Source organism: Stegodyphus dumicola, chromosome 3, assembly GCF_044657685.1.
Source record: "Stegodyphus dumicola isolate Sdum_Otavi_A_Nest chromosome 3, ASM4465768v1".
Classification (NCBI taxonomy): domain Eukaryota; kingdom Metazoa; phylum Arthropoda; class Arachnida; order Araneae; family Eresidae; genus Stegodyphus; species Stegodyphus dumicola.
The window spans coordinates 234,267,919-234,280,564 of NC_140770.1; the positions used below are offsets into that span (position 1 = coordinate 234,267,919).

The window sequence follows — 12,646 nt, forward strand, 5'->3', positions numbered from 1 at the left end:
GCATGAAAGTATTGAGCTATGAATATATTAATATAAAAACTTCACTTTCAAACTTCATTTTGAGTACTTGGATAAGTATTGTTCATAGGGTATTCTGTATTCTCACCCATCAGATGGCCAGATTGTACAACAAGACGTTATTGCTCCATAGTACACATTACTGTTGTTTAAAGCTGTAATGTTAAGACTGCTTTAAGGTATTATTACATTAGTTACATGTGGCTGTTATACCATGAAAGTTTAAAATGTAGAGGTCTCGGTGAATTGTCACTGTGCTAGCTTTACATCTGGAAATGTCTCAGACTCTACAAATATTTTCTGCTGATTCTATGTACTTTTGTTTCACAAACCTCTTCAACATTTTCAAGTCACTAGCTAATGAATCAGTATATTTTTATAGTGAACCAGGTCATAGTTACATCAGTATTTCATACATCAGAACCTGATGGAGTCATGCAACCATGACCAAATTAATTCTAATTCCACGTGTTTCATCTGGTTTATGATAACCATATTTTATGCTGGAAATAGGAATGGTTAATATAGCAGAAATTTCAACAACAAATTTTCTTCAATCGTAATGCTGTATCATTTCATCTTTTTTCAAAGGTATTTAATTCGTCTTTTTCATCTGTTTTGCACTTTTTACCTTTCAACATCTATTGTGAACTTGTTTCCTTTTATACTTGTTTATGAATTTATGATTTGATGTCAGTAGTAGAATTTATTACCCCTTGAGTATGTTTGAATATTTTTGATTATGTGCTGTATATAGGGATATTAGTAGAATACTGTAGGAGTACTGTGGGTATGGTTTATAGGGGCAAAAGTATTTGGCTATGCAAGTATTTTTTTTTTAATTAGTTTCCCGTTTGTAATGTATATAAGTAATCCATAAAGCATATCTATGAAAAAAACCCTTCATATAAGCATTCCCATTAAAATGTAATCTTAATATATTTCATCATAATCAGCTATCTGAAGCTCATTAAACAAAATTTTTAATACATTAAAATAAAATAAAAATTTTAAGTAAATAGAACTATGAAAAAACTACTACAGATTTCTGACAGAAAAAGAACTGTCTCTTGCTCTAAAAATTTAGCTTTTATGTGATGCAAATTTAACTGATGTAGTTAATTTATATCTACTATTGGCTTTTAATTTTTGTAATGTTTAGTGGTACAAACTAAAATGGGTCATGTGACATTTTACTTTTTTGTTTTAAAAAAAATTTATCGATGAAACAAAGTACGCAAAATTGCTATTCGCTTTAGTAGATGTTGCTTTTCTTTTTATTCCTGATAGAATAGACAATAAATGAACAGTGAATTCTGCATTTTTCTACTTTTTTTTAAAAAAAATTAATTATATATTACTGTATTTTGCAATTTTTTTTAGAAAATTGATATATATTATTGATAAACTGTATTTAAGAGATTTAAACATACACTCATGGTTAGTTAAAAAAAAGGTTATTTGGTATAAAATTTAGCAATGTGTTTATTTTTCAAGGTTGCAAATACCTGAATGTAGAAAGCCTTCAAACTTTCGGGTAATGGCATGGCTACCACTTCTTGCTCTTTTACCAAATGGAAGTGCTTACGAGGATGTATGTCATATTCTTCTTCTAAGTTTAAACCAAGTGAGTGAATTTTACTTTCTGCATAAGAATAAAAAATCTTTTTAATTGAGTTTACATAAATAGACAAATTTATATAAATAGAAAATATTTTCAATTTAGTCAGTGATGAATAAATATTTTTTCATTGTATTAATTGAAGTAGATTTTAATAATTAACTTTAATTAGTACTTTTATGAATACTTATTTTCATACTCTGCCCAGGTCACTTTTATGCTTTCTGCACGTAATTGGGATTAATGTGCTCTGGGAAAACTGATATTCATTTCTTAAAGAAAAGATTTATTTATATCTATAAAATTCTTAACTAAGGAAAGATGGTTCAAAGGCAAAAAATACTTGGCCAAGTAATTTAAGTTCATACCTTCTATTTCTATTCTAATTCCTTTTTAGAGATGAGAGAGGGAAAAAAAGCCAACATAGTTGCAAAATACTTGCGCATTGATTTTAAAATGAAAAAATAGTTATTGCACAAGAGCTTTATTTGCTAACTTTTGCAAATTAAAAAAATTAATAATAATAATAAAATAAAAAATAAAACTTTAATTTTATGCATAAGATTATAAAACTATATATATTTTTTTAATTTTGAAGTATTTGAAAAAATGTAAAAAATTGTTCCATTTTTGTTCCATGTATTATATACCGGAGTATTTTAAGTGTGCAAATTCTCTGTGAACATTTGAGCTACTATTTGAATTCTTCCTTTTTTTATTGGATTGAATTTATCCTTTAAGTCTAATAGTAGATTTAGTAACTAGTCAATATTTTGGCGATCAGATTACATGATAGGAATTATGATTTGGTGATTTGTGAATTTAATGATAGCTTTTTTTTAACAAACTTAATAATGTTATTATGATAACTTTAAAATAAGCTATCCTGATTGGTATAGTATCTAGTATTGTTAGCTGCTGTATCATTGGGCATGGGTTCGAATCCCGGAAAAGGCTTAAATGCTTATAAAGTACTGAAGATGTATATGGCACCCATGCCATATACATCTTATACCCATGCCATATACATGGCAATCAAAATGCACAGTAAGCCAAAAGTCATCTTGTATGGTTTAGTGAATTAGGTTTAGTGAAAGGACAAGGTTAGTTACCCCTTTTTTTTTGTGTGTTTTGACTCTTTCAGTCTTGGAAATAAAATTGGAGTCAGCTTTTCAAACTTCTATATTTATAACCCCAAACTATCAGCCTAGTATTCTACACCCTCTACTTTTTGATCACTTTGCTTTCACAGTCATCAAATCCTTGGCTATCCCTTAATGGTTTATTTTGGGACATTGAGTGCTTTATGAAACTTAACTGTTGTAGTGGTAAGGGAATGAGGCTAAATTGTTTACATTACTAAGTGAAAAGCTTGTTTTGTAAGCTGTTGAAAGAGGGTTTTTTTGTTCCTATTCTACACATTCACACTTGACATGGGTTTCAGGAATTATTTCAACAAGAGGTGTTGCCCTCCTGATTTTTTCCACCCGACAGTGCTTTGTGAGCTTTTGTGAGCTTTGGTAATCTATGTAACAAAATATGTGCTTCGTCTAAGTAATAATATTTTTAAAGCAGTATTTGAAAGCTAATATTTATAAGAAGAATTAAATGAATATGTAAATGCATACACTTAAGAAATAGATAATTGTGAAACATGTAATCTGAAATCTGTATGATTTAGTAACAGTATTTAGTTAGTTACATTCAGTGAAAATAGAATATGTGCTAGAATATTGTTATAGAATTTAGCATTAATAGTTTTTATTTGAAGTTAAAATCAGTTAGTGACAAAAATAAAAAAAGTTATTTCCCTTTTGAAGCTAACATTTATATATTGCAGCATTTTTTGTCATAATATATCGCATTAAAAGTGCAACATATGACAAAATGTTAGTGTTTATTAACATACTATTAACAGCTTAAGCCAATTTAGGATATTAGATATGTGTTCAATTTTAAAATGTAGCAAATATTCTTCTTATTTTATTTACATACAAGTTATTTTTTATGTGATGCATTTATTCAATGTACTTGAGAGCCACAGTAATTATTACAGACTAAATTTATGAATTCCAGTTGTTTTGAGAAATGAATATTAAAATGTGTCATTTTAATTTCCTGTGACACAGTATTAATTTCAAGCAAAGTAAAATATGCAACCATCTGAATCATAATTGCATTTATTATGTACTTGGTAGCAATACCTGCAAATAGGAGTGTTTCTTTTATTGTGATATCTGAATGAAAGTAGTTTAAATTTATTTTTTAAGCAGTAAGTAAAATTTAAATATTTTAATTGAATTTTAATAAAGCAATGAAGGGGCAAAAATTAATGTCTAAATTAAATAAAATCTTTGCTTTTCTAACACAAAATTGGCTTGGATTTGATTATGGCAAAACACATTTAAAGCTCAACTATTCAGAAAACTCAGGAAATGCTGAATTCTGGATATGTGTAAATTCTAGATAATTGAGTAATAAGAAAAATGGAATTCACATTAGAAAAGCCAAATTATTAGGAAAAATTTCCACTCTACAATTACAAAAACAATCATCTTATTTGTTACCAACTCAAATATCAAAAACGTGCATTAAAGAGTTTTTCAGATCTAAAACATAATGTGTTTCTTTCCTTTAACATGAAAATAAAACTGCTGATCCGATTACAATATCCTGCTGAATATGAAAGTTGGGAGAGATGTCGCCAATCATTCTAGCTAAAGCTTAAATGAAGAGATCATGCTTTATTTAATTAGATAATAAATAGATACAAATTATGGATATAGCGTACAAGAATCTTAAATTGCTTATCATAATTTTACACATTACATTACATTGTTTATATATATATATATATATATATATATATATAATTGACTTTAAAAATGGATAAAAGATGTATATATATATATTTCCCATGTTCCTGGATTCTTTAAGTTTGAAAATATTCCACTGCATGCTGTTCCAAATATGCAGTAATTATTTTTTTAAGATGCAATGAAAAAATGAAGCTTATAACTTCCTTGTAAATATTAAATTATCTTTTTGTGAATTCATGCAGTGGATGGAACCTGGGATGGGCAAACTTTTTCGGTCGCGGACCAAAAATTGAAAAACAAAAAGTTTGGTGGGCCAAGATAAATTTTTTTAAAATTTTATAAACAATATACAAGTATTACTATTTAAATAGGTTAATGAGATTAATGAAATTGCAATTTCATTTTTAAAAGTTCCTTATATTGATGTTCGAAGTGAGATGTACTGTTTCTAAGGGACAAGGCTAAATGCTCATCTGTCAGTCTACTTCTGAATTAATTCTTTCTAAGGTTCATAGATAAAAACATTTGTGCCCATATATAAGGTGAAGCAAACATAGCACTGAGTTTCTGGGCATGAAATATAAAATTTGGGAAACTTACTTTCGATAATGATTTGTAAAACTATAATTTTGGCATATTTAGAAAGAACTGCTTGAGATTATTGTTAGGTTGCAACTCAATTAATTCAAGCTGAAAATCTGACCTCCCTGCTTTACAATTTACATTGAAAGGCATGGTAAAAATATGCAATTCTGTTTGAATGTCACTGAAATCTTGAAATCTGCATTCGAACTCAAAATGCAGTTTTTTTCAAGCCATCTTCATAATTCTTAAGCTTCTCTTCATTTACTGAAGGTCTTGAATTTAACCTCGGGAAATGAGACAAATCGTTCTTAGCTAGCTGCCCAGCAAACAGATAAAGTTTTAGTTTAAAGGCTTTGAGATGGGCCCAGATATTGTCGATAAATTGATTTTTCCCTTGCATCTGGATATTCAAGTTGCTCATATGACAAAGAAGATCTGTGAAAAATACAAAGTTTGAAAGCCATTCTGTATCTTCTAACATTTCACACTCCACAGAACACATGAAAGAACGATGCAATGTTGTCTTTCGGCTGCCAAAGTCGCTCGAAAACATATCCTGTACTAGCCACCTTACTTTCGTGTAATACAGTACATCAGAGTATTCAGAATACATGGACTGAAGAAAATCTCGGACTTGCCTGTGAGTAAGCCCACAAGATCAAATAGTATTTACAAGCTTCATGACTGTAGCAAGCATGAGTTTCATATTCAATGCAGTTTTACACAGAGCAACTTAAAGTATAACACAAATGTAGAAAAATAACATTATTCCCTGGATAATTTTGATTATAGAGTCCAAGAAATTCAGATTTATTTCCTGTCATATTTTGTGCTCCATTGGTCGTAATATTACATATATTTGTTATAGGCACTTTCAAAATTAAAAGCCCTTTCTGAAATTCACGAAAAATACCACATGCCCGTAGTAGTTCCCTTTAAAGAATGCATGCATGCTAGTTCTTTGGTAATTTCAAAGTTCTTGTCAACACCTATTATAAATAATACTAATTGTGTAGTATTATTTAGTATATTGGTGCTTTCATCCATAGCTGTGGAGAAAAATTTAAATTGGGCAATCTTTCATTCTAATTGTGATGTCAAATTTTTGCCGATGTCTTCGAATCTAGAAGTCCCCGTTTTTCGAAATAAGCTTACAGTATCAAAATTATTTTCATGTCTGCACTTGAAACATCACAAACTTGGAGCATGCATTGTTTAACGAATTCTCCATCACCGAGAGCTTTATTTATTTTTAGCAATATTGTATGCTACAATGTAACTTGCATATGTAGATGTTTCTTAGATACTGTTTACTTTCTCGAAAAAATTTTGTTGGGCTAATAATTTTTTACAAAGACTTTCTGCATTTTGTTTTCTTTCATATGTAGACATTGCTTTGTAATTGGAATTCTTATACTTAGATGGAAAATGACGGGAAATATACTGTTCTTTGAAGACTGCTACAGCTTCATTGAAGAAGAGACATGCTGGTTTATCTTTTACAACTGTTAAAAAATGTTTCCAGGTACATTCATCATTAAACGCACGACACTCTGTATCAGCTTTACATTTTTTGGTAGCCATTTTGGGGCTGAAATATTTTACGAATAACCCAAACAAGCACTAGCTACGTTATACTTTTAATTATTTCAACACTATTCACAATGATACTATATGTACGCAATCTTTCCATATGCAATCAATAATATTAGAACTTGCGCCAAAAGGAAAAGGCCACTGGCTGGAGCTTAAAATGCACAGTCTGCCGCATGTGAGGTCTAATTCACCTGTATTGGATTCCCATATGTCTACTCCCTGAGTAAGAGATAACGCTTGTTGGTGCCAATCTACAGCTATAACTAAAAAAGAACTTCCAATTTTAACACTTTACTGATTGAAAGCTGTCTGTGCTTTCTATTTCCGTTAATTTATGTTTTGTAGAACCAAAGTTGGCCTTTGTTCTACAAGTCATCAGTCCTTTGGAGAAAGGGAAGAAAAAATAATATTTAAATGAAGTAGAGTAAGAGATGGATATATAATACATAAATATATATTTCTTTTAATTTGCCTCGGACCGGCAAATTAAAATTCTGTCCTCGGGTCAGGTAGAACCTTCCGGCGGGCCATAGTTTGCCTATCCCTGCATTAAACCAAAGCCAAATTATAGTGATTGTATTGGGATGTCATACTTATCTATTATTGATACTAAATCAGTGTTTGGCGATAATGCATATATGTTAATAATATAACAAGCTCTATAATGGTATTATAAATTTCTCATTTACTAAAATTATAAAATATTCCTGTTACTTGAGCTTTCTGGTTAGTTGAATGGGGATTGAATAGAATCCTGCTGAATTTTGCTCGATTTTAAAATATATATATCAATTTAACATAATTGAATGTGCCTTCTTATTAATACTTTGAGTATTTTTAAGGTGGATTTCTACTTCAAAGCATTTACAACAACAAAAAAAGTTTTTCTATGAATTAAAAGTTAATGTCAGTATTAATTGTGATGTAATGACATGTGATTTTTATCTTTTATTTTAGTTTTTGCATGCAGATTCTACCTTCATTATAAATCTTTTAGACAATGGATTGGTCATGTGCTTGATCCATTTGCTACTCGCTTTATCTCATTCCTCTAAAATGTAAGTATTGAAAACTTATTTCTTTGAATGTATATACAGGAATTTTTGTATAAATAATCTTACTATGCAAATTCTGCACCATTTGAATAACTTTCTTAATTAATAATTAAAATTTGTTGTAATGGATAGAACTGTTGGTGAAATGATTGATAGTTTAAAATGATAGGCTGTATATTTTTTAAATCCCAGTTTTTTAAATAGTCAGTCAAGCGATTAATTATTGACATTAATTTTAGGAAGTTAATATTGTATTTTTCAAAGTCGTGTTTCTTCTAAAAGTATTGGCAATATAAAAAAGCAACATTTATGAATAAAAGCGCATAGTGCATTCCTTAAGCATGGTATTGGTTTTAAACGTTGCACTTAACGATAGTTATTTTATGCTTAATATCTATATTAATAATTGTTAATTTAATATATATAAATCTGAAGATTTTGTTAAAGGAAAACAAAAATAAATGACTTAAGAATGATCATCAAACATGTGATGAAATTTCTGCATTTAATATTAATTATACTGAAAATCTGGATGTTTATATAAAAACCTTCAAAATTTTGATATGTATAGGTAAGCTATAATTATTAATTATGAGAGTGAATATAAAAATATTTAGGGCCAGCAGAAGTAGGCCTGAAAGGCATGCATCACCCACAAAGGAGCATTGATCGATGGTTTATAGAAGTACCAATTTTTACTAACAATTATTTTTATAAACTATTATACAGAAATTATTTTAAAAAATTATGTAGAAAAGATGTAATCATTCACGCATATTTTAACACAAATATTTTCATTATGAAACTGAGCTTCAGTACACATAAAGTATAATATGAATCGAAAATGCAAAATTTATCGCAGCTGAACAATATTACACCATTCTATATTAAAATGTGCTGGCGACTGTTTATTTGTTGATTTTGAAAAGTCACCATATGTATATTGTCACCATATTGTCCTTTTTAAAATAAAATACTTAGAATACAGGTGAGAAATTAACAACGAATGCTTCAAGTAGCATTAAAACTAATAGCCAAAACTTTAAATAGCATAAATTATTAAAATTATAACATTAGCTGATGCTAATGTTATAATTATGTTATTTGCAGCATTGTATTTTATATAGTATTGTATTTGTTTGTATTTTATGATGCATCACTCTTTTTTTTCAATATAAAGACAAAAGTCTACAAATATTCAGTAGTTTTTAAAGATATAATTTGATTTTCACATAATTCGGTCGGTAGGACATCAATTATTTTGATGCAGCCCCCAAACAGATTCGAAAAACATTTTGTAAAATTTCTCTAAAAAGCTAAGTTTCTGAACCTTGAGATTAATTTAGAAAAAATAATTCTATACATTTAAAAAGACCAGTGTCAATTAAAATTAGCTACTATAGGTAATTAAAAAATTACTAAATAGGAAGTTTTTGGATTGCAAAAAGTAAATTTGCTGACAAAAATTTGGCATTATTCTGAAATATTGGCAAGTGGCGAAAGAGTGCTGTTTTGCTGGATAGAATTATTTTTATTGTTTAATTAACTAAATTGAATAATTTGAAAAATAATTTGAAATTTTCTGTTGAATTTAGTTCTTCGCAGTAAAAGCATATACAGTCAAAAGTCGTTAATCCAGACTCGTCGGGACTTCGTCGATTCCGGATTATAGATCATCAGTTTAAATCTGGTAAGATAGCATGCAGAAATTATAAAATTAAAAATATGAAACCGTAATTTATGAAATAAAGAACAATTATGATCTAAAGAGTATCAAAATTTACAAAAAAAAAAAAAAAAAAAAAAAAAAAAAAAAAAAAAAATTGCAACATTAACTGAATTAGATAATTTTAGCTTAGCTTATACCATCCATTATACATTAAATGCGCATGCATAAATATATTTTGTGCATGCGCACACACATATTTACAGCCGTAAAGGTCTTATGTGCAGGCATCAATGTGGCGCATGCGCAGAAAGTTTGAAGCTTTGAAGTCCGGATTATAGATCATTCCAGATTATGGTGTCCGAATTAACGACTTTTGACTGTATAATATAAATTAATATTCTCTATCTGCTTATATTTTTCCTTTGAGTGTTGATATATAAAATATTTTAAATAATAATTAATTGTCTGTCTACAAAGATTTAGAAAGAGCTTTTCGACATTACATGTTTTTAGATAAGCATTTTCATATGCATTTTTTATCTTCAGAAATATGAGTTTAGAGATGAAAGATATTCTTTCTCATGCATGTGATGCTCTTAACTGATTTTTGTCAACCTGTTTCAGCCTTCATTTTCTCTGCACTGAGTATTACGGAATGCAAAGTCTAAAGTATTCATATAAGTCCAAATAATATTCTGCACTTGTATTATATTTCTGATATATGCACCTACATTTCTGGAGCAGACAGTTTCTGGAGAAAGTAGTGTTCTGTATAAACATAGATCATGGAGAAATTGTGTTTACTTAATTTATTAGAGGTTTTTTTAATGTTAAATTGCAATTAGCTTTTTATATAAATGTTGCAAAAATACAGTGAATCCTTTTTAGGTGATTTATACTCTTAAGAGGACTATCTCTGAAATGGCCTCTATTTTTGAAACCAGTTAAGTACCATTATTTAACATCACCTCTTTATGGAAACCATCTCCTCAAAAGATCAAAATCATCTGGGATCAATGGGTCCTAGAAAGGGTTTATTGTATTTAAAAGTTGATGTTTTTCATTGTATATTAATCTGTGCTTTTATATATATATATTTTTTAAATACAAATTTGTTATGCACAATTATTAAATCTTAATGTAAAATTAAAAAAAAAAAAAAAAAAAAAAAGGAACAAAAACAAATTATTCTGTTTTGAAAATTGTAAACATTAATCTAGAAAGGAAAACTGTCATCAAATCAATTAGACCATTGATTGAGAAAAAGCACACAAGAGCTATCTGCCTGGGAGAGGAATATCTTTACATATGGCCTACTAAGGGAAACTGATTCTCATTTTCTTAACAACTGAAAAGTGTCACAAAACTCCTATGGAGCTTGCCTTTTTGCTTTAATTTCAGTTGAGTTCCCGTTACCAGTGTTCTGTGGTGTTATGCACTCAGCCTCTGGAGGATGTTGATAAAGAAAAATAACTTCATATATTTAAGTTCGATGAAACCATAAGACATGTCAGTTTGAACACAAGCATAATGGGAAAATCACACATGCCCAAATAAATTCAGAATTAACCTATTTTATATATTTTTGAATACTTTGTGCACTTAATCTGAAAGTTTTGAATAACAGAAATAGACACTGATGATGTTTGCATTTTTGTCAGGAGGTAAAAATGAAAATCTCCTGGAAAATGATAGACTTACATAGTGCTGAAGTTTTAGAAGTCCAATTTGACAAGATTATAGTACTGAAGTCTATTCCTATATAGTTAGCAAATAGACCCACATAGTACTGAAGCCTACTATGAGATACATTGTTAAAAGCTATGAGAAAGCTAATTAAAAAAAAATAATTAAATAAAAACTTTGAATGCTTGTTAATTTGTCTTAAAATTTAACATTTTCTAACTGAGCGATTTAATTTTAATATCTTTAATATCTTTTTACTTATCAATTTAGAAGTCAAAAAGGTCATTTAGAATCTTTCTGTTCTAGTTAACAATCCTAATTCCAATCCATCTTTACCTTCAGCTTTTAATGAAATTATGTCTTAGTTTTCTTGTTCTATCAATAGATAGCACTAGTAGCTTAACTCCTATCTAGCCATTCTTATCTTATCTTGTCTTATATTTACACTATATCTTATCTCGTTCATTTGAGTAGTGTTTAGCCCTAGCATGGTTTATGCTTCATGCATGCACAATGATAAGCTTTGTTGGCGTTATTGTCTGGTGCCGTTATACAGTATTATCATGAGATCAGGCAATGTATCATGACATTGGCAAGTAAAGACGTTGTTATTCCGTTAAAGTTTGTCATGTTGCAGAAATTAAGCCTGAATAAGAAACTTGAAGCGTTGAAGAAGTAGTTACTGATTTCATATATTTAGCGTGATTAGTATGGATGATAGTTTTGTATGTTTGAAATGTTCGAAGACCTATTTTGGATTACTACTAAGGTAAGATAATGTAATCAAGAATACAAAAAGAATTGACTAAAGTATGTTATTTTGCTAAATCCTGTTAAAAGATGAACTTTTATGATAACTGTAAATATGAAATAAAAAACAAATTCGTAAAATGAGGTTAAACATAATTGATTATGTTAAGCTCTCAACAATTATTTGCCTAGAATGAGATATGCCTTTGTAGAAAGCATGAATTTGAAAAGAAATTTTATGATAACAGTAAATATAAGATGAAATATCAAACAAAAGTACATTTGGAAATAAATGTAAAATACAGTTAATTGATTATTGCACATTAGGAAAACTTGCAGCATTAATTTAAGCAGAGAAAGTTTTAAACACAGCTTAAATTAAAGCTGCATAAAATCTACATGAGTGAAAAAAAGAATGTCTATTTCCCAATATCCTTTTTCAAGTCCCCAGTAAGTCAATTGCTCACATAATTGGGCACAAAGTTAACAAATTCTGCAGCATTTCACTTACACATCATTGAAGTCTGAATTGATATCATTGCCAAGCCAAATATGCATAAATGTTCTTTAATCAAGCGATGAAGGTTACCATGCTAAAAATATGCCTATTGCGCATGCGTGAGGCATAAACCATGCTAGGGCTGGATGCTAATATTCATTTGCACTTTGGTATCTGAGGGTGATCAAAACTAGTCCTGTGAAAATTTGCAAAAATAACGCTGATTTTTGTTGTTTGACTTCTAAATTAATATTTGTTTGGCATGGAATTTTAACCTAAATCTTTTTACTTGTTGATGCTACAGCCAGAGAATTAATTATTTTAAAAAACAAATTTAAGATTAAAAAT

The 12,646-nt window shown here is 28.9% G+C and overlaps 1 protein-coding gene across 5 annotated transcripts in view; it reads left to right on the forward strand.

The window, feature by feature from the left end:
- mv (lysosomal-trafficking regulator mauve) overlaps positions 1-12,646 on the forward strand; it is a 284,054-nt gene that overhangs the window by 171,131 nt on the left and 100,277 nt on the right. For all 5 annotated transcript variants that reach the window (XM_085813916.1, XM_085813918.1, XM_085813920.1 and 2 more), the window contains exons 26-27: positions 1,516-1,645; positions 7,597-7,697. In XM_085813916.1, the coding sequence (XP_085670042.1) occupies positions 1,516-1,645; positions 7,597-7,697 (231 nt within the window). The remainder of the gene's footprint in view (positions 1-1,515; positions 1,646-7,596; positions 7,698-12,646) is intronic.